Source organism: Dipodomys ordii, unplaced genomic scaffold (assembly GCF_000151885.1).
Source record: "Dipodomys ordii isolate 6190 unplaced genomic scaffold, Dord_2.0 Scaffold23, whole genome shotgun sequence".
Lineage (NCBI taxonomy): Eukaryota > Metazoa > Chordata > Mammalia > Rodentia > Heteromyidae > Dipodomys > Dipodomys ordii.
In genome coordinates, this window is record NW_012267239.1 from 505,452 (window position 1) to 529,320 (window position 23,869).

A 23,869-nucleotide genomic window follows, 5' to 3' on the forward strand; every position below is an offset into this window, starting at 1 on the left:
TCAGCTCTTCAGCTCAAGGCGAGCACTCTACCACTTGAGCTACAGTGCCACTTCCGGTTTTCTGGTGATTTTATTGGAGATAGGAGTCTCACGGTCTCTCCTGCCCAGGCTGGCTTTGAACCGCGATCCTCAGATCTCAGCCTCCTGGTAGCTAGGATTACAGGCGTGAGCCACCAGCGCCCGGTTACTTTTAGCTATTTTTCAAGTTAAGGTCTGTACTTTTGCTTGGATCCAGCTTCAGACCATGGTCCTCCACATACCTGAGGTATGTGCCTCCATACCCAGCTTATTTATTGAGAAGGAATTTTGCTAGCTTTTGCCTGGGCTGGCCACAAATCAGATCCTCCCAATCTCTACCTGCCAAGTATCTGAAATTACAGAAGTAAGCACCTTTACCAAGCCAGGGATGAATTTTTTTATTTTTTATTTTTATTTTTTTGTCGGTTGTGGGCTTAAACTCTGGGCCTGGGCGCTGCCCCTCAACTCTTCAGCTCAAGGCTAGTGCTCTACTACTTGAGCCACAGCGCCACTTCTGGTTTTCTGGTGGTATATTGGAGATAAAAGTCTCATGGACTTTGCTCCCGAGGTTGGCTTTTATTCTCAGATCTCAGCCTCCTGAGTAGCTAGGATTACAGGTGTGAGCCACCGGAGCGCAGCTAGTGATGAGTTCTTAAAAATGACCTCCTTACCAATAGAAATGAATGGATTCTAATCCCTCCTCCTCTTCTTCCTCCCTCTCCTCCTCCTCCTCCTCTTCCTCTTCTTCTTCTTCTTCTTCTTTTTTTTTTTTTCTGGTGCAGGTCCTGGAACTTAATCTTAGGGCTTGGGTACTCTCCCTGAGCTTTTGTGCTCAAGGCTAGTGTTCTACCACTTGAGCCACAGCTTCACTTCTGGCTTCTGTGTGTAGGTATGTGTGGGTATGTGTGTGCGTGTGTGTTTAATTGGAGATGAGTCTTATGTCTTTGCTGTTCCAGCTGACTTTGAACCTCAGTCCTCATATCTCAAACCTCCTGAGTAGCTAGGATTATTGGCATGAGCCACCAGAGTCCAGCTAATCCTTACTCTTTAATAATCACCAGGTCTCTGCCCTCCACAGACGAATTGAGGCCATTGTGGAGGTTGCTGCAATGTGCGGAGTCAACATCATTTGTTTCCAAGAAGCATGGAGTAAGTCTCTCTCTTCCAGTGCTTTCTCAGCATCTTTAAGCAATTGTGTCTTAGAATGTATGCTACCTGATTAAGAAAAACTCTCCTTTACTCATCAATAGAAAGTCTATTTGTAAGTAACACCAGAAAACCTCTAATTCTGCCCTGGTCCAAGTTACCAGTAGTTTTTTCCTTTTCTTTCTTTCTTTCTTTCTTTCTTTCTTTCTTTCTTTCTTTCTTTCTTTCTTCCTTCCTTCCTTCCTCTCTCTCTCCCTTCTTCCTTCCCTCCCTCCCTCCCTCTCTCTCTCTCTTTTTTCTTTCTTTCTTTCCTTCTCAGATTGGATATCAAATCCAGAACTTTATTCATTCCAAACTATGCTCCCTGTCCTCCTCCTTGATTGGTTTTCTTTTCTCTCTCTCTTTTGAGTTCCAAAGAATAATTACTTAATAAGAAAAAAGTCAGGAACTGATGGCCCATGCCTATAATCCTAGCTACTCAGGAGGCTGAGATCTGAGGATCACAGTTCAAAGCCAGCATGGACAGAAAATCCATGATACTCTTATCTCCAACAAAAAGCCAGAAGTGGAGCTGTTGCTCAATTGATAGAGTGCTGGCTTTAAGCAGAAAAGCTGAAGGACAGTGCCCAGGTGCAAACATAAATCAAAGGAAAAATAGGGGGCTGGGAAGGTAGCTGGGGGCTGGGAAGGTGGCTCAGTGGTAGAGTGCTTGTCTTGCATGCATGAGGCCCTGGGTTCGACTCCTCAGCACCACATGTACAGAAAAAGCCAGAAGTGGTGCTGTGGCTCAAGTGGTAGAGCGCTGGCCTTGAGCTGAAGAGCTGAGGGAAAGTATCCAGACCCTGAGTTCAAATCCCACAACCACCCCCCCCCCAAAAAGGAAAAATAATATGTGTACACACAGTCCATCAATCTTGGCTTTTTTAATAACCTCCAGCTGGTCTCCTTGCCACCTCAACACTAGTCCTTCCTAAGCCTACTTTACCTTCTGATCTAGGCTAAGCCAGCCAGCCTCTCTCCCTAAAATTCTCTGTTATATACATTTCTGGTACCTTTATTAGTTATTTATTTTTGCTAGTCCTTGGGCTTGAACTCAGGGCCTGGGCTCTGTCCCTACACCCCTCTGTGCTCAAGTTTAGTGTTCTACCACTTGAGCCACAGTGCCACTTCCGGCTTTTTCTGTTTAGGTGGTACTGAGGAATCGAACCAGGGCTTCCTGCATGCGAGGCAAACACTCTATAACTAAGCCACATTACCAGCCCGTCTGGTACCTTTTTATATATTTTTTAATTTTTTTATTATCTTTAAGTAGTTGTACAAAGAAGTTGCCATTTAATAAATCAGTTTATGAATACAATGCATCTTGTCTTTTTTTGGGGGGGTGGGGGGTGTATTGGGGTTGGAATGTAGGGGCCTCAAGCTTACTAGGTAAACCTTTCATCTGGGCCACACCTGTAGCCCTTTTCCCTTCAGTTTAACAGATAAGGTCTTGTGCTTTTGTACAGACTGGTCTCAGACTATGATTCTCCTACTTCTAGGTAGAAGAGCTGGGATTATAGGTGTGGACCATATGTTCTATGTTAACTTTTTACTTCTTACAGAGTTAAACATGCTCATGATTTAGAGTCAAAATAGGCCTACCGTTCTATTATCAAAAAATTGACTGTTGAACACAGCAAATTCTTTTGAAATTTATTCATTTCTGTTGTTTCTTCTCATTATTTTGTTGTCTCATCTCTGTATTTCCTACCACAGTAAACACTTGGCCCCCTTGTGCCCCTCTAGATATGTGTATCCTTCCTGTTTATCTCCATTCTAGTTGCTGCTGAGTCTTTTTGTCCATATTTATTTCTTCTCTTGAGTCCTTTTCTATTTTCCTTCCAGTTTGCCTTGTTTTCTACATACTTACCGAAAGATGAACCCTTTCTACCAGTCTCTGAGGTCCTTTAACCTGTTTGGACTCATCAAGCAGTCTATCAGTTCCTTTGAAGGAATCTGCCAAACCTTCTGACTTACTGTCTGAATTAGTTGCCTTGTCTACTGTCCATAGAGCTATCCTCTGGGGACCTCCCCTCACCAGTATCCTGTAGAGACCTCCTTCCTTCTTCCTTCTAGTTTTACTCCCTCATTCTAATGGAATGATTTCTTGAGAAAGAGCATGTCAGAGATATTGTTTTGAAGCCATGTGTATCCAAGGAATATGTATCATCTGTGCATGTGTGTGTGTATGTGTACGTGTACATGTATGTGTGTGTCAGTACTGGGACTTGAATTCAGGATCTGGGTGCTGTTCTTTAGCTTTGCCACTCAAGGCTAGAGCTCTACCACTTGAGCCACAGCTCTGTTGCCAGCTTTTTGGTGGTTAATTGGAGATAAGAGTCTCACCAGCTTTCTTGCCTGGGCTGACTTTAAACCTCCATCCTTAGATTTCAGCCTCCTGAGTAGACAGGATTACAGGCATGAGCCACTGGTGATCACTTACAATGTTTTTTTTTTTTTTGATAGTTTGAGTACATATCAAATTCTAGATTACCAACCCAATTTGGCATCAAATTATAGGTTAGAAATCATTATAGAAGTTTGGACACATTGCTCCATTCTAGCATTGAGTAAGTGTCATTGACTGACTCAAATCCATTTTTATTTGTCTACAATTTGTTTATTTTTCTCTAGAAGATTGTAGGATCTTGTTTGTTTTTAGGCTAACTTAAAAAATTCCATTGCATATACCTTTTCGAACCTTTAGGCACTTCGTAAATTATTTCAATTTAGACACTTGGGTCTATTAATCTACATTTTCTTGTATTTTTTCATTAGTTCTTTGCTCTGTCAAAAGGCAAAATTAATATTAGTTGAAGGTTGTTAGTTGGCTTTATTTGTGATTCTAGAATCGGAAAACATTTCATTTCATAAAATAGAATATGTCAGCAGGTCACTGGTAGCTCATGCTTTTTTCAAGACCAATACCAGCAAAAATAAAATAGGTCTTCCAATGAACTGAGCAGGAGTTTGGTTTTATGAAGAAGAGAGGACTGGTTGTTTGAAAATGATTTTCATTGTAAAGTAAATAATTGCCAGCCTTCTAGGGACCTGGACACAGAACAATTAAGAAACAAAACAACTGACTGATTGACATTATTTTACTGTAGATTAATTTTGGTGTAAGAATTAAAGCACAAAGGAAATACTATCCTGCTGGTTGAAACTGGCCTATCTGGGAGATTTGACTATTCATTTCTTTTCTTTTTTTTTTTTTTTTTGGTTGGTCGTGGGGCTTGAACTCTGGGCCTGGGCGCTGTCCCTCAGTTCTTCAGCTCAAGGCGAGCGATCTACCACTTGAGCCACAGCACCACTTCCGGTTTTCTGGTGGTTTATTAGACATAGGAGTCTCATGGTCTCTCCTGCCCGGGCTGGCTTTGAACCGCGATCCTCATATCTCAGCCTCCTGAGTAGCTAGGATTACTGGCATGAGCCACCAGCACCTGGCCATCATTTCTTTCAACTTAGTTTTGTGGAACTTTTTTTTTTTTTTTGTCAGTTGTGTGGCTTGAACTCTGGGCCTGGGCACTGTCTCTGAGCTATTCAGCTGAAGGTGAGCCCTCTACCACTTGAGCCACAGCGCCACTTCCAGTTTTCTGGTGGTTAATTGGAGATAAGAGTCTCACAGACTTTCGTTGCCCAAGTTGGCTTTGAACCACGATCCTAAGTTCTCAGCTTCCTGAATAGCTAGGATTACAGGCATGAGCCATTGGCACCTGCCTAAAACATTTTTTTAAAATCCTCTTATATCTTATTTAGCACTTCTTTTTCTTCAGTCTTCCTGATATCTGAGTAAGTTACCTAATTTTCTTACCTGTTTCCTTCTGTTTTTCCTATCTTATATCTTGCACAATTTTCTGGTAGATTTCATTTACTTTGTCATTTAGTTCTTATCTTTTTCACTTCTGCTGTCATATTTTGAATATATAAGATGTATTTTGGTCTGAAAGTCCATGTATTATTATATCTTATCTTGCCTTGTGGTGTTATCTCTAAAGAAGTCAACATTAAATAAACTTTTGTGTCATTGTGTGATCCCTAGTTACTGCAAGCTGGTCTCATTTTTTCCCACAGCACCACTTCCGGCTTTTTCTGCTTAGGTGGTGCTGAGGAATCGAACCCAGGGCCTCATGCATGCAAGGCAAGCACTCTACCCCTGAGCCACCTTCCCATCCTGTTCCCAAACTTCTTTTTTTGGTCAGTACTGAGGCTTGAACTCTGGGCTCGGGTGTTGTCCCTGTGCTCTTCAGCTCAAGACTACCGCTTGAGCCACAGTGCCACTTCTGGTTTTCTAGTGGTTTATTGGAGATAAAGAGTCTCAGGGGCTGGGAAGGTGGCTCAGTGGTAGAGCACTTGCCTTGCATGCTCAAGGCCCTGGGTTCGATTCCTCAGTACCACATAAGCAAAAAGAAAAAAGCCGGAAGTGGCGCTGTGGCTCAAGTAGTAGAGTGCTAGCTTTGAGCTGAAGACCTGAGGGACAGTGCCCAGGCCCAGAGTTCAGGCCCCACGACCGGACCCAAAAAAAAAAAGAAAAGAAAGAAAAGAAAAGTCTCAGGGACTTTCTTGCCGGGCTGGCTTTGAACCTCCATCCTCAGATTTCAGCCTCCTGAGTAGGATTACAGGTGTGAGCCGGTGCCCCCCCCCCCAGCTTCCCAAACTTCTTAAATGGCTTTTCTTATTTCTGAAAGAAGCCGCCTCAATCCTGGGAGGGGGAGGGTCCCAATGGTAACCTCATGCTGCTGGGCTAAGGACAAGAAGCAGAGGCCATGTGTGATGTGACTCGAACCTCTCTCCTTGCAGCTATGCCCTTTGCCTTCTGTACAAGAGAGAAACTCCCATGGACAGAATTTGCTGAGTCGGCAGAGGATGGGCTCACCACTAGGTTCTGTCAGATGGTAAGACATTACCTGCTCCTGGGGTAGCAGCTGCTGACCTGGTGGGTCACAGTGCACAGCTGTCAGATGGGGCCTTCCACCACGGAAGATGAACCTGCCTGTTGCTTGTTTTGACAGATACGATTAGATAAGACCATTTGCCACCTTTGTGTGTGTGTGTGTCTCTATGTATCTGTGTGTCCATGTCTATTTTTACTTTCACTTAAATGTATAGATAGTTTCAGAGCTAAAAGGACCATTGATGCCTTTGTTAGATGAGGTTGTTGCAGCCCAGAGAAACATAGTGTTTAGCTGGCTTTTTAAATTCTTTTTTAATTTTTGTGCTGGACCTGGGGCTGGAACTCAGGGCCTAAGCACTGTCCCTTAGCTTTTATTTTTTTTTTGGGGGGGGGGGTTGGTCATGGGGCTTGAACTCTGGGCTTGGGCGCTGTCTTCAGCTCAAGGCTAGCACTCTACCGCTTGAGCCACAGCGCCACTTCCGGTTTTCGAGTGGTTTTTTGGAGATAAGAGTCTCACGGACTTTCCAGCCCAGGCTGGCTTTGAACCTTGATCCTCAGATCTCAGCCTCCTGAGTAGCTGGGATTACAGGCCTAAACCACCAGTGCCTGGCTCCCTTAGCTTTTATTGAGCAAGGCTAGCCTACTACCACTTAAACCACTTTTCTGGTTAATTAAAAATAAGAGTCTCATGGACTTTTCTGCCTTGGCTGGCTTTGATCTGGGATCTTCAGATCTCAGCTTCCCGAGTAGCTAAGATTACAGGTGTGAGCCACAGGCACCTGGCAAGAGGTGACTTCCATAGTGAATCTGGCAAGTAGCAGACCTGGCACTCAGGGCCCAAGGGCATTTTATTGGTATAGATTTTTTTTTAATTTTTACTCAAACCTCAAAATACGTGAACAGTGCCCAGTAGTTTATATAATCCTAGCTACTTGACTAAGTCCATCCTGGGAAAAAAGTTAGCAAGATTCTATCTCAAAGACCAAACTGGTTTGTGGTGGTTCACATCTGTAATGCAGGCTGTTCAGGACACATAAGTAGAAAAAATACGATCTGAGGTGAGCCCCTTGCAAAAAGCACACGATTCTTGACTAAAGCAACAGGGGCTGGAGGTATAGCTCAAATGATAACACACTTAACCAGCAAGTACAAAGTCCTAAGTTTCAATTGTCTTCCTGCCCCCTACCAAACAAAAAAAAAGCCTCGTAATATTCATGGTATCCTATTTGTACGAATTATCCAGAGAAGTAAATGTCTAGAGACATAAAACAAATTCGAGGTTGCCAGGGCAGAGGTGAAGGAAGAAGGGGTTAGGGTTTCTGTTTTTGATTTTGAAAATGTTCCAATATTAGATTGTTGGTGAGGTTCTCACTACTCTATACTAATTTTTGCCAGGTGCTGGTAGCTCACACTTGTAATCCTAGCTACTTGAAGGGCTGAAAATAGAAGGATCATGATTTAAGGCCACGTTCCCAAGACTCGTTCTCAGTTCTTAGCCAGATGCATTGGTGTGCTTTTGTCATCTCAAGCAACACAGAAGGCCAGCTGGCTCCAGGCCAGTCTGAGCAGAAAAGTAGGAGAGACTCCATTCTGTGGAGAAAATCCAGATACACTTGTAAGCTCCTGTAATCTCAGCAAAAATAAGGTAGCCTAAAGTAAGTGGTTGCTATGCCCAGTTAGGAAGTGAGACTCTGTCTCAAAAATAACGGCAAAAAACCAGGGCTTGAGATGTGGCTTAAGTGGTAGAGCATCATCCTAGTAAGCTCAAGACCTTGAGTTCAAATCCCAGTACCACCAAAAAAGTTTTATGCTACATGAATTTTTTTTTGGGGGGGGTCCGGTTGTGGGGCCTGAACTCTGGCCCTGAGCGCTGTCCCTAAGCTCTTCAGCTCAAGGCTCTACCACTTGAGCCACAGTGCCACTTCTGGCTTTTTTCTTTTTGCTTAAGTGGTGCTGAGGAATCTATCCCAGGGCCTCATGCATGCAAAGCAAGCACTCTACCACTGAGCCACCTTCCTAGCCCTACATGAATTATTTTAACAAAGCTAGTATTTAAAGAAAAATATATCACATTTAGAGAAGTGAGGGATGCTGAGGGATGGCATTTTATATTTATTCTCAGTTCTAACAAAGAAAGGAACCACTCATTTTATTTTTCTGTGTTTTCTCTCAGACTGTATACAAGCACTTAGGGATGGTGGGGTGGTGATCAGAGCTGTATCATAGTGTTTTTGTCAATACTGAGTTCTGTTCTAAACATTGGTATTCTTAGGGTAATGGGGAAAAAAACTATTCATAAAATTGTTGATTCTTTGCTCTGGATAAAGCAGGCAGGACACTGGACAGGAAGCTATTGCAGTTGATAAGCCTGAACAAAGGCTGGTAGGAGGGTATAAATGAGAGCTGGTAGTTTCTACTACCAGACACTTGTCTGCTTTAAGCAGGAAAAGGGAGCCAAGGCCTCCATGAGCACAGAGATCCTAGTGTTGCCATCCAAATATACCTTTCCTTCTCCTCTGTCATTAAAGCTAGAGGCAATGCTGGACCAATTAGAATAGAGGACATGTGACCAGCTGGGGCTGCTCACCTTTATGGTCACTACCTCCTTGAGACCAAAGGGATTTAGTGTCTGCTAAGACTTGAATGTATTCCACGGAAGATGAAGTTTTAGAAACTGAATTCCTGATGCAAACACTGTGAAAGTGTGAATGTAATTAGGCCAAGAGGGCTCTGCCCTCATGAATGGACTAACATCAATATCTCAAAAATGGGTTTGTTATATAAACAAATTGGAGTTGGGGGTTCCTGCTCTGTAGTACTCCCTTACTCTTCTGCCTTCCACTACGCGATGAGTTATAGGAAGATCCTTACCCAGTGCTGGCTTACTTCAAGTAGAACTCTCTAGCCCTCAGAAGTATAAGAAATCAAAGTGTTCTTTGTAAATTACAGTCACTGGTATTCTGTTATAACAAGATAAAATAGATTAAGAACTGAGCTAGGTTTTGTTATTTGTATAGGAAAAAAGTAGTGATCTTTTAATTTTTTCTTATGATGGTAAAAAATATACATTTATCATCTCACCCAGCTTCACATGTACTTTTGTTTGTCAGTCACAGGGCTTGAACTCAGGGCCTTAGTGCTGTCCCTGAGCTTTAGTGCTCAAGGCTAGCTCTCCTTTGAGCCACAACTTCACTTTCAGTTTGGAGTGGTAAATTGGATTCAAGAGTGTCATGGAGGGGCTGGGAAGTTGGCTCAGTGGTAGAACGCTCGCCTTACATGCTTAAGGCCCTGGGTTCGATTCCTCAGCACCACATGAGCAGAAAAAAAAGGCGGAAGTGGCACTGTGGCTCAAGTGGTAGAGTGCTAGCCTTGAGCTGAAGAGCTGAGGGACAGCGCCCAGGGCCAGAGTTCAGGCTCCACGACCGACACCCCCCCCGCCCTCACCCCCCAAAAAAAGCGTGTCATGGACTTTTCTGCCTGCGCTGGCTTCACACCTGGATCCTCAGAGTAGCTCAGCTCCTGAGTCTTTCAGAGTACTCAGCTCCTGAGTAGCTAGGATTACAGGCATGAGTCACCAGTGTCTGGCTTCACATTTACTCTTTTTTATATACCAGTCGGTTGTGGGGCATGAACTCTGGGCTTGGGCGCTGTCCCTGCGCTCTTCTTCAGCTCTACCACTTCAGCCACAGCACCACTTCCGAGTGGTTTATTGGAGATAAGAGTCTCACGGACTTTTCCTGCCCAAGCTGGCTTTGAACCATGATCCTCAGATCTCAGCCTCCTGAGTAGCTAGGATTACAGGCGTGAGCCACCAGCGTCCAGCCACATGTACTCTTGAGTGGTATAATGTGTGCCCATGTTATTGTGCAACAGATCTCTAGAATGTCCTTATCTTGCAAGTTAGATGCCAGTGACTCACACTTATTAATCTAACTACTCAGGAGCTTGAGATCTAACGATCCCTGTTCAAAGCCAACTTGGGCAGGGAAAGTTCATGAGACTCTTATCTTCAATTAATCAGCAAAAAGCCAGGATTAGTAGTGTGGCTCAAGTCATAGAATGCCATCTTGAGTGAAAAAAACTATGAAACAACTCCCAAGCCTTGAGTTCAATCAAGCTAAGTACTGGCACAATAACTGAGTAACTAAATAAATAATGTAAAACTGAACCAGTTGGCCAGGCGCCAATGGCTCACATCTGTAATCCTAGCTACTTAGGAGGCTGAGATCTGAGGATCATGGTTCAAAGCCAGCCCAGGGAAGAAATGTCCATTGAGACTCTGATCTCCAATCAAAACCAGAAGTGGCGCTGTGTCTCAAGAGGTAGAGCGCTTGCCTTGACCTGAAGAGCACAGGGACAGTACCCAGGCCCAGAGTTCAAACCCCACGACTGACAAAAAACAAAACAAAACAAAAAAACCTGAACCAGTTGGACAGTAGCTCCTCATTCTTCTCTGTCCCTAGCTCTTTTTTTTTTTTTTTTGGGTCCGGTCGTGGGGCCTGAACTCTGGGCCTGGGCGCTGTCCCTCAGCCTTCAGCTCAAGGCTAGCGCTCTACCCCTTGAGCCACAGCGCCACTTTCGGCTTTTTTCTTTTTGCTTATGTGGTGCTGAGGAATCGAACTCAGGGCCTCAGGCATGCAAGGCAAGCGCTCTACCACTGAGCCACCTTCCCAGCCCTTGTCCCTAGCTCTTGACACCAGCATTCTACATTCTGTAGCTGTACTTGATTACTCTAAGTATTTTACATAAGTGGCTGATTTCATTTGGTGCAATGTCCTTTAGATTCATTCATATTATCAAATGTGACAGGATTTCTTTACTTTAAACTTAAAGTATTAATACAATTCTAGCATTTTCATATATAATATTTTGTTTATCCATTCATTTGTTAATGGAAACCTGGTTTTCTTCTACCTCTTGACACTTCTGAATAAGGCTTCAATAAACATAGGTGTAGAATTACCTCTTTTAGTCTATTCTTTCCTTTGGATATAAACCAAGATGTGTGATCATGTAATTCATGTTGTTCCTATTTGAGAAACCTCTATATAGTTTTTCATGGTGGTTGTACCATTTTACATTTTCACTAGCAGGGCACAAGGATGATGATAATGATTCTTTTTCTTTTTTTGGGGGGGGTCCAGTCATGGGGCCTGAACTCTGGGCCTGGGCACTGTCCCTCAGCTCTTTAGCTCAAGGCTAGCGCTCTACTACTTGAGCCACAGCGCCACTTCTGACTTCTTTTCTTTTTGCTTATGTGGTGCTGGGGAATCGAACCCAGGGCCTCATGCATGCACAGCAAGCGCTCTACCACTGAGCCACCTTCCCTGCCCGATAATGATTCTTAATATAACTATATCTATATAATCCATATCAGGACAACACTGGCAAGTAATTTTTACAATAACAACTATGGCAAGTGATAGCTCCAAACCAAGCTTTAATTATTTGGAAGTATCAAAGGTCTCCAAAAAAAAAAAAACTAGGAAAACATATTTTCAAATGGAACTCTGATATCCATTTTTCCAGTTGGCAAAGAAGAATGAAATGGTGGTAGTATCTCCCATCCTGGAACGAGACAGAGGGGGCGTTCTATGGAACACAGCTGTGGTAATCTCCAATTCTGGAGCAATCTTGGGAAAGACCAGGAAGAACCATATCCCCAGAGTGGGTGATTTCAATGAGGTAAGCAGCCTGTCAAATGGCCAGCCCAGATTTTAGTGGGCCTATGGGGAAGTTCTGTGTTACACGATGTAACATGTAACACAAAAGAATAGAAGGTCTCATGACTTTGCCCTGTACTGAGATTCAAATGGTACTCTCAAGTGAATCACAGACTTTTTTGCATGGTAAGTTTTGTGTATATGTGCGCGTGCATGCATGCGTGTGTCGGTGTGTGTTTCATCATAACCTGAGATGGCTTTCTGAAATTCTCCTTTGCAGTAATTGCTACATAAATTAAAACCAAAATAATATTGATCCCTGTGGCCTCCTGGGCTCTGAGCTCCTAACTACTTGTGGCCCACCAGTGTTAGCTTTAGGGATGCTGTTCTTTGTCCGTGGCCCACATGTCTGAATTGTCCAATGTCCACATATCAAGTGAATAGGAGCAGGTGAATGTGCCTGTCTGTGTACATTGTGCCTACATGGAACTCCTTAAGCCTGTAAGTAAGACATAGATTGGGGGGGGAGGCTTTTTTGAATGGGTAAAGCCACTTCATAGGTGTGTGAGGTAAAGAGTGGATGTTTGAAGGAGGGGTATGAATTTAATCCCTAAGCTACTAAATCTAGACATGTTTTTTCCAATAATTATGGTAGTTGAAGATATGATATCCTCAATCCTTCAATCTCCTACCCTGATTATGGAAACTCAAGTCTCATGATGTGTATACCTTTAGCTCCCTGTTGGTAGTACAGAGCAGAAGACCTCTTTGCTCATTGTCCACCATGTGTGCACATCCTTGTTCCTGACTGACCGGGTGAATTTTGAAATTGATGAGACTCAGTAAAAGGCTCAGGTGCATATCTGTTTGGCATCCAGTTTTCCATCTATCCCTCCTGTGCAGTCCCTGATAATGTCCCACAGCCAGCACCCTGAGGGGGTAGGCAAGAGAGGTAGAGATGGGACAATGAGGTTTGTTGATGCTTGTTTTGCAGGTGCATTCTTAACCATGATGCTTAAGACACTTTGTGGCGGGTTTGGTTTTCACCACAGATTTGGTCTTAATAGCTAGAAAAGCTCCATGCCTTCTCAGGGAAAAGAAAGTTCTCTTTTCCCCTCCTGATAGGGCAAGGGTGGCTTGGATGAGTCTGTTACCACCAGCTATAATATTTGTATAAGGTCACGTGGTTGCTGAAGACCTCAACTGACTCATGTTAATATTGCTCACATTTCAGCTTTTTTATTCTTTTTTTGGGGGGGGGGTCTGGTCGTGGGGTCTGAACTCTGGGCCTGGGCACTGTCCCTCAGCTCTTCAGCTCAAGGCTAGCACTCTACCACTTGAGCTACAGCGCCACTTCTGGCTTTTTTCTTTTTGCTCATGTGGTACTGAGGAATCAACCCAGGGCCTCAGGCATGCAAGGCAAGTGCTCTACCACTGAGCCACCTTCCCAGCCCAGCTTTTTTATTCTTGAAAGATAGAAAGTTGCTTTAGGAATTTTTTGGACATGTCAAAAAGGAAGATTGTGGTGAAATGCTTAAGCCATACTGATTTCCTCACAGAGTTGATGTGTATTAGAGAGAGAAAGAGAGACGGACACACAGAGAGAGAGAAAGAATGAGTATATCATAGTGAAATTTTGGAGCTAGGCATTGGTGGCATACACCTGTAATCTTAGCTTCTCAGGAGGCTGAGATCTGAGGATCAGTGTTTCAAAGCCAACATGAACAGAAGAGCCCATGACACACTTTTCTCTAATTCACTACCAGAAAACTGGAAGTGGAGCTGTGGCTCAAAGTGGCAGAGCACTAGGCTTGAATACAAAATCTCAGGAACAGTGCCCAAGTCCTGAGTTCAAGCCCTACAACCTACATACACACACACAGATTTTTGGAACTTAAAGTTGCGTTGTATCCAAAGTGTACTTTCTGCTGTGTTTAAGGAGAGGGAAATTCTTACAGCTCATTGGCATAAATATAAAACTCTTTGTTGTTGTTGTTTTTGGTTGTTTTTTTTCAGTCAACATACTACATGGAAGGAAACCTAGGTCACCCTGTGTTCCAGACCCAATATGGGAGGATTGCGGTAAATATTTGCTATGGGCGGCACCACCCCCTCAACTGGCTCATGTACAGCATCAATGGAGCAGAGATCATCTTCAACCCTTCCGCAACCATCGGAGAGCTCAGGTTACTTGGGAGACAAGATCTGGGAGCTTCCTAGAAGCTAGACACCACCTCAGGTCCTTGCTATGGAGAAGGAAGATAGGAAATTGGATGGGAAGTTATTGACATTGATAAGCCTGAACTAAGGCTTATGAAGGAGGGAATGAATGAGAGCTAGTAGTAGAAGGATACTTGTCAGCTTTAAGCAGGAAAAGGGAGCCAAGGCCTCCATGAGCAAAGATCCTAGTGTTGCCATCCAAGTATACCTTTCCTTCTCCTCTGTCATTAAAGCTAGAGGCAATGCTGGACCAATTAGAATAGAGGACACCAGCTGCTCACCTTCATGGTCACTAGCTCCTGATGTTCTTGAGACCAAAGGGATTAGTGCCTGCCAAGAATGTAATCCCCAAAGTTGAGGTGTTAGAAATTTGACCCCTACCCCCATTGTAGGTGTTATGAGGTAGGGCTTTAAGAGCTGAGCATCCTACCCTAATAGTGGATTCATTTCAGTGTCGCAAGAGTGGATTTGTTATTAAATAAGTGGGAGCCAGACATGGTAGTACACACCTGTAATCCCAGCACTCAGGAGTTTGAAGCTGAGGATCACCAGCCTAGGCTCTGGCAGCCTCTGTGGCCCTGGGCAGGGCTTTCAGTGCTCCTCATTTAATACGAGCAGCAAGTGATGAGAGAGCTCCACAAGCCCTTGCTTGTTCACTTGGTTCTTCCCTTAAGGCTGAGCACTTGGGTGCTTTCCAGCTTTGCCTCCTAACAAGTAACAGAGCTTTGTGAATTCATATGCAAATATTTTTCTTAACTCACTTCCTCTAAGGCATGATGCCATAGCAAGAGGTGCTGGCTTCCACACTGTGTGGAAGGTGCCCAGGTTTTGGCAGAGCCATTCCCAATGCTGAGGTGGGGACAGCCAGTGGGGCTGTGTTGGACAGCTCTGAGTGCTCTGCTGTCCAATGCTTGTTTCTCTTCCCTAACAGAAATTTTAGACTAGTTTCTTCCTTCTTTGTCTGTCTTTCCTTCCTTCCTTCCTTCCTTCCTTTTCTCCCTCCTCCTCCCCCTTCTCTATCTCCTTCTTTGTGCTAATACCAAGGCTCCTACTGAAGGCCTTGTGGTCTTGCTTTGTTTTCACTCACAGCTATCACTCTACCACTTGAGCCACACATCCATTCCTGCATTTTGCTGGCTAATTAGAAATATAATCTCACAGAATTCTCTGTTGAGCTGAGAAAGCCAGGATCGTCAGTTCTCAGCTTCCTCAGAGGCTAAGATTATGAGTGTGAGCCACTGGTAACTGGCCTGGGAAATATCTTCTAAATGTCAGAATGTGATATTTAGTTTACCTTTTGATTTGAGCATGGTGCCCTGTTCTCAAGTAGCATCCCTTTGCATTCAGAGTTTGCACAGAACATCTTTAGCTGAAACAGAATATGTAGGTCTCTAGTTCCTTACTTCAGGTCCATCCCTGTCTGTGTATCCAGAGATGTCATCTGGGTATAGAAAATTTGCTATTGGGTAGGAGGAGAAAATCAGGCCTTGGACTTTCAGGCCTTAGAGTTTCCCCTCAGGGCATTATGGGTTGGTGACTTGAACATAAGGCATGGCAACCATTGCCAGTTGCAAAGCAAGATGCTTACTGATCATCTACCCATCAGGCCTGGATAGAAGGAACCCCTTTCTACCAACTATATGTAAACATTCTAAGAACTCCATCTTCCCTAATTAGTCCTAGAGGAGGCTGAAGCCCAGGTCCTGGGCACCTGAGCCTGAAGTGACTACAAACCCAGACAGGCTCTCACTGCGTGCTTACAGAGGCCCTCCCTGACCTGCTGTCTTAGGCTTTTATTAGGCCCAATTAAGCAAACAGAAGCAACCCAGGCCTGTCTGTGATTGTTCTCCACGACCTATTAAACTTATTAAAAATGATTGATTTTCCTTCCTTAGCCAAGAATCATCCAGCCCTCAGCTTTTAAGGGTGTGGCTGGGCCAGCAGTAAAAACTGTAGCAGATCTTTGGGAAAGCTCTATGGTTCTTGAGCTCCTACGATAGTCAAGCCCCTTGAACAGGTAATGATACTTCCAGAACTGTTTGTAGCCTGAGAAACTGATGTAAATAGAGGATGAGGCTGAGTATGTGAAGGTGTTTGTGACAGCAATATTTATAATAGGAAATCTGTCAGGGAGAGAGATGTCATGGTTCAGTAAATTTCATGGGTTATTGCCACTAAAAAGAAATATTATAATGGTAATGCAGGTTCATAACAAAAGCCTATGAGCAATTAAAAAATGCATCGATGAGCCTGGCTCACGCCTGTAATCCTAGCTACTCAGGAGGCTGAGATCTGAGGATCACGGTTCAAAGCTGGCCCGTCAAGAAAGACCTTGAAACTCTGATCTCCAATAAACCACCAGAAAACCAGAAGTGGCACTGTAGCTCAAGTGGCAGAGTGCTGGCCTTGAGCTGAAGAGCTGAGGGACAGCGCTCAGGCCCAGAGTTCAAGCCCCACGACTGACAAAAAAAAAATGCATCAATGGGACTAGGAAGGTGGCTCAGTGGTAGAGTGTTTGCCTTGCATGCATGAGGCCCTGGGTTCAGTTCCTCAGCAACATATAAGCAGAAAAAGCTAGAAGTGGTGCTGTGGCTCCAGTGGTAGAGTGCTAGCCTTGAGCTAAAGAGCTGAGGGACAGCGCCCAGACCCAGATTTCAAACCCCATGACCAACAAAAAATATAAATAAATTAATAAATGTATCAAGACTGATCCAATTTCGGTACTTCTTTTTGGCTTATGGATAAGGATGGTCATGAGATTATAGAAAAATGACAATGAAGCCAGGTGCTGGTGGCTCACGCCTGTAATCCTAGCTACTCAGAAGGCTAAGATCTGAGGATTGTGGTTCAAAGACAGCCCAGGCAGGAAAATCCGTGAGACTCTTATCTCCAGAAAACCAGAATTGGTGCTGTGGCTCAAGTGGTAGAGTGCTTACGTTGAACTGAATAGCCCAGGCTCAGAGTTCAAGCCCCACGACTGACAAAAAAAAGAAAGAAAAATTACAATGGGTAGTTTATTAGGACGGTGGATGATGTCTTTAAATGATTATTTGCATAACTGGTAGTGTTTGTAAATATAATGTCAGGCAAACCTCCATATTCAATATAGATTGAGAGCCATCCAACATCTCTGGCACAGGTAGCCCCTTTATCAGAGATAGACACATACTTGTACCTGTACTCTGTATGGGTCAACAAGGAGTCCTTGTTCATTGTGAGTCTCACAGCTCTAAGACCACAATACACTGTCAGTGCTTTTTCATTCATTAAGCATCCTGACATTTCCCAGGATATGTCTGGCACTGTCCAAGTGGCTAACCATTTTTGTTCAGTATAAAAGTCACCATCCACCCCCTCACTACATTCTGCTTTCCTGCTCTTACAATTTTTAGAGGATTGTGAACATGATACACTAGGAATATGACAGATGTTCCCATTCCATCAAATTCTTGATTTACACACTAGTCTTCTCTCAAGCCTTCTGCTTCCTTTTCTTCCGTAGTGGTTTTAAGACCATTTCATTCCATTGTCAGCTGTGCAGTTTGGGTCCTGTGCAGATCACCTCCCTGGAGAATTGCAAGAAAGATATTTTATAGCAATTACCCCCTACATACCTATTTAATTCCTGAAAAATGTCATCTGTGGGCGTGTTTCTATAAAACTCCTTTCTTAAAAGTTTTGTCAGCTTTGGCTTAGCAGCTGGGGGAAAAGTATCCCAACAAAATGAGTCCCCTCAGTCAAGCTCAAGATTTCTTTTTCCAGACTTGTGAATCCTTTCGAGCAGTAGGCTGTGACAATCACCCACTCCAACCACCTACTTCCTAGTTGAAACCAGGTGCATGGTGACAGGAAGATTCCAGGACATTGTGCTCCCAGCCACTAAGTATTTCTAAGAGGGCACTGCATCTGCCTGACTAGAATATTAGTGGTGTTGTTCCTTAAGAGATAATGACCAGCAGGCTCACTGCATTCCATGGCACACTTCATTTAGTAGACTGAAGGACAAGGCAGTTTGGAATGAAGTCTCCCATCGTACTTTCTCTGTGATGGGTGCTAGATCGAAGAAGGCCCACACAGCTCAGCTGTGCCTATGAGATGACTAATAAGAGAACCAAGGAGCCCTTGGCTAGAGAATAAGTGTTCAGAGGAGGAAATGAATGGCAAAGTGTTGGGCAATAGGGCCCAACGAGAGGTGGGAACTTTTCTGTAGCATGTGACACTTCTGCCCCAATATCACTATCTAAACTCCTTTTCCTGTTTTACTCTGAAATCTAGCCCTTTGGAGACTATGCAAGGCAGCGCAGCAGGATAGGAGAGTAAGCATAAGGGCTGAGAGGGAGGGTACTGAATGCTCACGGGCCAGGTACTAGCTCCTTAGGCCCCCAGATCCCCTCAGGAATCGGAGTTCAGCCTCTATGGGGAGGAGGTAGAAGACCTGGCAATTATTGGATTCACGCCATAGGAGCTTTATCACGCCATATGGAGCTTTATCTGCATACTCATTTAGTTTTCAGTCTTGTTTTTAGGAAGTTTTGGAGGAAGACACTAAGAATGAGAGTTTGCTCTATGGCTGGTTGACTCTCCTGATAGACCACAGCAGGCCTGAAGTTGGTTTTAGCCTGTAGCTAGCCATCCCCCCCCCCCCGCCTCAAAGTTGCTTGGGCTCAACCAAGTTGTTGAGAACAAGCTGATCTGCTTGTACAGTCTTTTTGTTTTTGTTATTTTGTTGTGTGTAGTCTAGTCTGACCTCAAGTTCATGATCTTCCCTCAGCCTCTCAAATCCTGATATAGTACAGACTTGTGCTACCATGGTTGGCTCCACTCTCAGGTTTGAGGAGACCTAGAGGTACAATGATTCTCCCTGGCTGTCCCCACCACAGCAGCCCGGCTGCAGCCCCAGTTTGATCAGCCACTGAGTCTGGCCGGAAAATCTCCAACTTACTCCCTCCTGTTTCTCTTACAGTGAATCGCTGTGGCCAATTGAGGCCAGAAATGCAGCCATTGCCAACCACTGTTTCACTTGTGCCATTAACCGTGTGGGTGAGGTAAGTCTCCCAGTTCTGGTTGAGGAAGGGAGCTCTGGCCTTGGTGGGGACACATCACAGGTGTCTCCCTGTTCTCCATGTATGCAGTCTCAGAAGGGGGAAACTGGCTTCACGTGGTACTACTTTTTGTTTTTAACCAAAATCATTCTGAGAGGATCTTTGATTTTGTAGTTCTCAATTGCTCATTGCCAAATTTCCTTCTTTGACCTCATGAATAGATCCTATGAACTGAATAGCTTTGACAGAAACTATGTTTATTTCATACTAGCATTCTCCCACCTCTGTCTCTGTCTCTGTTTCTGTGTGAGTGTGACTCACAATTTGAACCCAGGGCCTTGTACATCTGAGGCAAGACTACTATACACTAGGCACATTTTCACCCTCTCTTCCTTCTTCTTAATAATCAAATGTTAAACTCACATTAGAACATCTGACAAGTCTGAGAAAACGAAGGTTTGCAGACATCCACACTAAGTCGACTGACTTTGCACTTTGGGCAACATAAAAAACTCCATACTTTAGCCAGTCCAGGGTCTCAGTATTTTAGAAAGACTAACCTCATATGCTTTCCACAATCTTAAGAATTAGGATTTTTTTCCTCCCAGATTACAAATTCCTCATAGACAAAAATAAAAAATAAAAATCTGCCTTTACCTCCCTTGTCAAATTCCTTGCTGGCTAGGCATTGCTCAATGCTCAGTGAAACATTTAACAAGTACGTCTTGTTTGTCTAGAGTCAGACCCTTCCACCTCCCTTCAACCATTTCTTAGCTAACTTCCCTCAGCATGCCCTCTGTTGTTGATCTGGCCAAGTGATCTGGAATGCATGTCACAGTAGTGCCACCCATAGCCTTCTCTTACTTTGCTTTTCCTTCATAGGAGCACTTCCCCAATGAGTTTACTTCTGGAGATGGAAAGAAAGGTAGGTTCTGTGGACTCTTGTTTTGGTGGGTCCCACCCTCCCCTTGTCCATTTACTTGTTCCTGGCAGGGTCTGCCCACAGCCTGAGTCAGCTCAGTGGAGACCCTGACTCCTCTGCTTTGTTGCCTGTGGTGGGAGATCTTCTATGGCATGGACAGCCAAAGGGGGATTGGCTTCACACCCCTCCCAGAACTGTGAAAACGTGTGAGGACTCCCCATAAGGGGGCTCCCTGCAGCCTGCAAAAACCCCCTCCCTCCTTCCTTTCCTTGCCACCACCCAGTCAACAAAGACTGCCTTAGGTTTCTGGAACCCATAGCTTGTTTTGATCTGTGACACCCCACAACACCTCTGTAGGAAACCTACACAGTTCCTATCTGGCTTAGGATGTGGAAAGGAGGAGGGGCTTCCCTTCTCCTTTAGGTGTCTCAATTTCCTGGAGGTGGCAGGTGGGGTCCCCTCCCTAAGAACCTAAGGGGTTAGCAGGATGGTGAGATCTATTTTCTTCCCAAGAAAAGACTTCTTTTTTTTTTTTTTTTTGTAAGACCATTCCCAGCCTTTCTACTCATTCCCAAGAGTTCAGCCACTCTTGATACGGCAGCTACTTTTAAGAAAAGACTTCTTAAAGGGATTCCACACCCCCATCACGAGTGCCCAGATGACACCCAGACCTGAATTCTTCAATATCAATTAGCCTACTGCATTCTTCAATATCAATTAACATACAAAAGAGGCAGAAAGATGAGTGTTTTTAGCTACATAGTCCCAGCCCGACAGCCACAAACTCTTCACATGCCTCTGGGGTATCTCTTGGCCTCTGATGACTGGTGAGAGGACCAAGGCATAGGAGGGGGGTAAAGTGACAGAGCTTACAGGACAGTTTACTAAGTGGGACACCATAGGAAGTGGTCATACAGGAAGCCCTGAGTGTGGGTGGCCAGTGTTGATAGTGAAAAGCCAACACTGCTTAAGGGTGACATTTAGAAAGTTTCTCAGAGTCAGAGTGGAATAACACAGTGGTCACCTTTGCAGCCTCTCGGTAGATGTTCAGGCAGGCGGAAGCGGCCAAGTCCTTTGGGCGTAGGTGTTTTCCAGACTCTGGGGAGGGTGGTATGGACACCTTATCCTGGTTTCCCTCAGGGTCCCTCAGGGCTCTGCCTTCTGCAGAGCCCACACTGTGTGTGTACAAGCTTGTGATTGCTTCCCTTTGCGTCTTAAAGCTCACCATGACTTCGGCTACTTTTATGGCTCGAGCTATGTGGCAGCCCCTGATGGCAGCCGGACTCCTGGGCTGTCACGTAACCAGGATGGGCTGCTAGTTGCTGAGCTCAACCTCAACCTCTGCCAGCAGATGAATGACATGTGGAACTTTAAGGTGGGTGCCCAAGTCCCCTGCCTCCTGCCTCACCATCTTGCCTATTGGGCCAGAAATTGCAGTTGCCTGGTTTGTACTCAGATGACCTGCAGAGGGTGCCCACTCTCACCTGAGAGTTCCAGGAGTGCAGAGAGCCAGGCCTGTGCTTCCCTCCTGCCTGCAGGGATGAGCCACTGGGCTTCAGGATGCGCCTGCAGCAGCCTCAGGTCCTCCTCTCATCTGATTTAGAGTGCAGCGCCTCCACACAAATTAATCCCAATTTCATTTATCCTGTGACTAGAGTGGATTGGCTTCTGTAATCTTTTTTTTTTTTCCTTTCCAGGCATTTGCACTTGTTGAAAGATAAATGTGTGTGTCTGGTTCTGTCTGTGACCAGGCTCCACAAAGTAGGCCTGGACAATGGTGGGAAATGGATCATGTAGAGAAACTGGATCCAGGCCTGGCTCTGGCTCTGCCTTGGCCTTGCAGGCAGCTTTTGCTTCTAGGCTTGAGGACTGATCATAAAATGAGAGGCCTAACTCAAGGACTCTCTGCTGCTTTTTTTTTGCCAGTTGTGAGGCCTGAATTCTGGGCCTGGGCGCTGTCCCCCAGCTCTTCAACTCAAGGCTAGTGCTCTACCACTGGAGCCACAGCGCCACTTCCGGCTTTTTCTGCTTATGTGGTGCTGAGGAATCAAACCCAGGGCCTCATGCATGCGAGGCAAGCGCTCTACCACTGAGCCACCTTCCCAGTCCCTCTCTGCTGCCTTTGAGGTAGAACATCATCACAGTCTAAGAGGACTGTTCGGGCCTATCATCTGAGGTGGGAGAGTGGCTGCCAAGACTAGGGTCATCTGGAAGAGCTTAGAGGTTGAATGTTTGCTATACTCAAGTCCTGTAGTATTTTGTCCCACTTCCAGTCTAGGTTCCTCCTAATCAAAACAAACCAAACCACTGAGTCCTGACAATCAGACTTCACTGGGGCTGTGATCTGCTTATAAACAGACTGAGAAGCCTTGCCTTCTCCACTTACTTGTGCATGGGGTATTGGAAATGTCCTCCAACCTCAAATCCTTGCCGGACAAAGGCTTTGCCCTAATCTGTCTCTTTTTGGACAGCTAAGATGAATGCAGGATTCTTGTAACTCAGAAGGCCCAGCCAATACTGCCAACTACCTAGTTTAACAAGTATCACCAGAAGCAATAAGCAGAATATTTTCTCATTAGATACTTGCTCAAAACAGAGCCTTCCCCATAATTGTGATGAGTGTGAGCTGATGTCCAGGTTTTGAGAAGGAGCTGACTTGTGGAGGAGAGAGGCAGGGGGCAGGGAGGTGAGTATAACTGGGAATGTGTAACCTAAGTGGACTTTCTGGCTTTTCATCCCTAGTCGCTGTTTCCCTATGGAATTTCCACATGGAGCAGACCTACTTCATACTCTGCCAGGAAAGTCAAGTTTAAATTCCCAGTGTTCTCTGCTCCTGGTTCTAGTGACCTGAAGAAGTCACTTCCTTTTCTGAGACTTACTTAGGCTGCTCTTCTGAAATTCTTCATGACTGCCTCAGAGGAAGCCATGTAGCCTGGAAGGTGCTGGTTGCAGGTCTCAGCAGGCTGTCCTGGACTGTGAGAGTGAGCTTGGCACTCACGAACCTCACGGGAATCCGGGCAGAGAGGTCACACTGGAGGTGCTTTTCTATTCTAGTCTGGAACTGTCCTGTCTGCCAGCCTGATGAATTCCTGTCCCGTGGCTGCCCCCCAGTGGCAAGAGGTAGAGGTAAGCAAGTGTTTGTAAACAGGAAACTACAAATGTGTGTGTTTTGCTTTCAGATGACTGGCAGATATGAAATGTATGCTCGGGAGCTTGCAGAAGCTGTCAAACCCAACTACCATCCCACCATCATGATGGAGTCCTTGACTTCAGCCTCTGCCTACCAACATGGGGAGGAGCAGGAATCTCTGTCCCTAGTGGATTCATATCATAGTACCTAGAGAAGTTTTTAAATGTACCTGCAGGGGGAAGGTGCAGTGGAGAGTGACTGCTAAAAATGGGTGCAGAGTTACCTTCTGGGACAATTGAACTGTTTTGGTGTTAGAGTCAGGTGATGATTACACAAGATCGAACGAAATTAAATACTACCAGGGGCTGGGAAAGTGGCTCAGTGGTAGAACGCTTGCCATTGCATGCATGAGGCCCTGGGTTTGATTCCCCAGCACCACATAAGCAAAAAGAAAAAAAGCCGGAAGTGGCGCTGTGGCTCAAGTGATAGAGGGCTAGCCTTGAGCTGAAGAGCTGAGGGACAGCACCCCACGACTGGACCCCCCCAAAAAAGAAATTAAATACCTCCAGATTGTGGGGTCCTTCAGCATCCAAAAACTTCCTGCTTCAGTTTTCCCAGGAGAAGAAGATAGTTGGCCTAATAAGTGACAAGTTGGTACCTTTAGGAAATAAGTACTAATGTATTAGACACTATTTGATTATCCACACCCCTGATTGTCTAGAAACAGAATGGAGATGCCTGTCTTAGAGTAGGCAGACCCTGAGTAGATGTGGTCATTTCAGGGTTGGCCTCTTA

The 23,869-nt window shown here is 44.9% G+C and overlaps 1 protein-coding gene across 1 annotated transcript in view; it reads left to right on the top strand.

Annotated features, from left to right (window-relative positions):
• The window catches only part of Upb1 (ureidopropionase, beta), a 35,109-nt gene extending 11,602 nt beyond the window's left edge, over positions 1-23,507 (top strand). The window contains exons 2-8 of the mRNA XM_013014518.1: positions 1,080-1,167; positions 11,627-11,782; positions 13,777-13,946; positions 18,944-19,025; positions 19,905-19,947; positions 21,165-21,319; positions 23,124-23,507. Of these exons, the coding sequence (XP_012869972.1) occupies positions 1,080-1,167; positions 11,627-11,782; positions 13,777-13,946; positions 18,944-19,025; positions 19,905-19,947; positions 21,165-21,319; positions 23,124-23,285 (856 nt within the window). The 3' untranslated portion in view covers positions 23,286-23,507. The remainder of the gene's footprint in view (positions 1-1,079; positions 1,168-11,626; positions 11,783-13,776; positions 13,947-18,943; positions 19,026-19,904; positions 19,948-21,164; positions 21,320-23,123) is intronic.
• Positions 23,508-23,869: the final 362 nt, after the last annotated feature.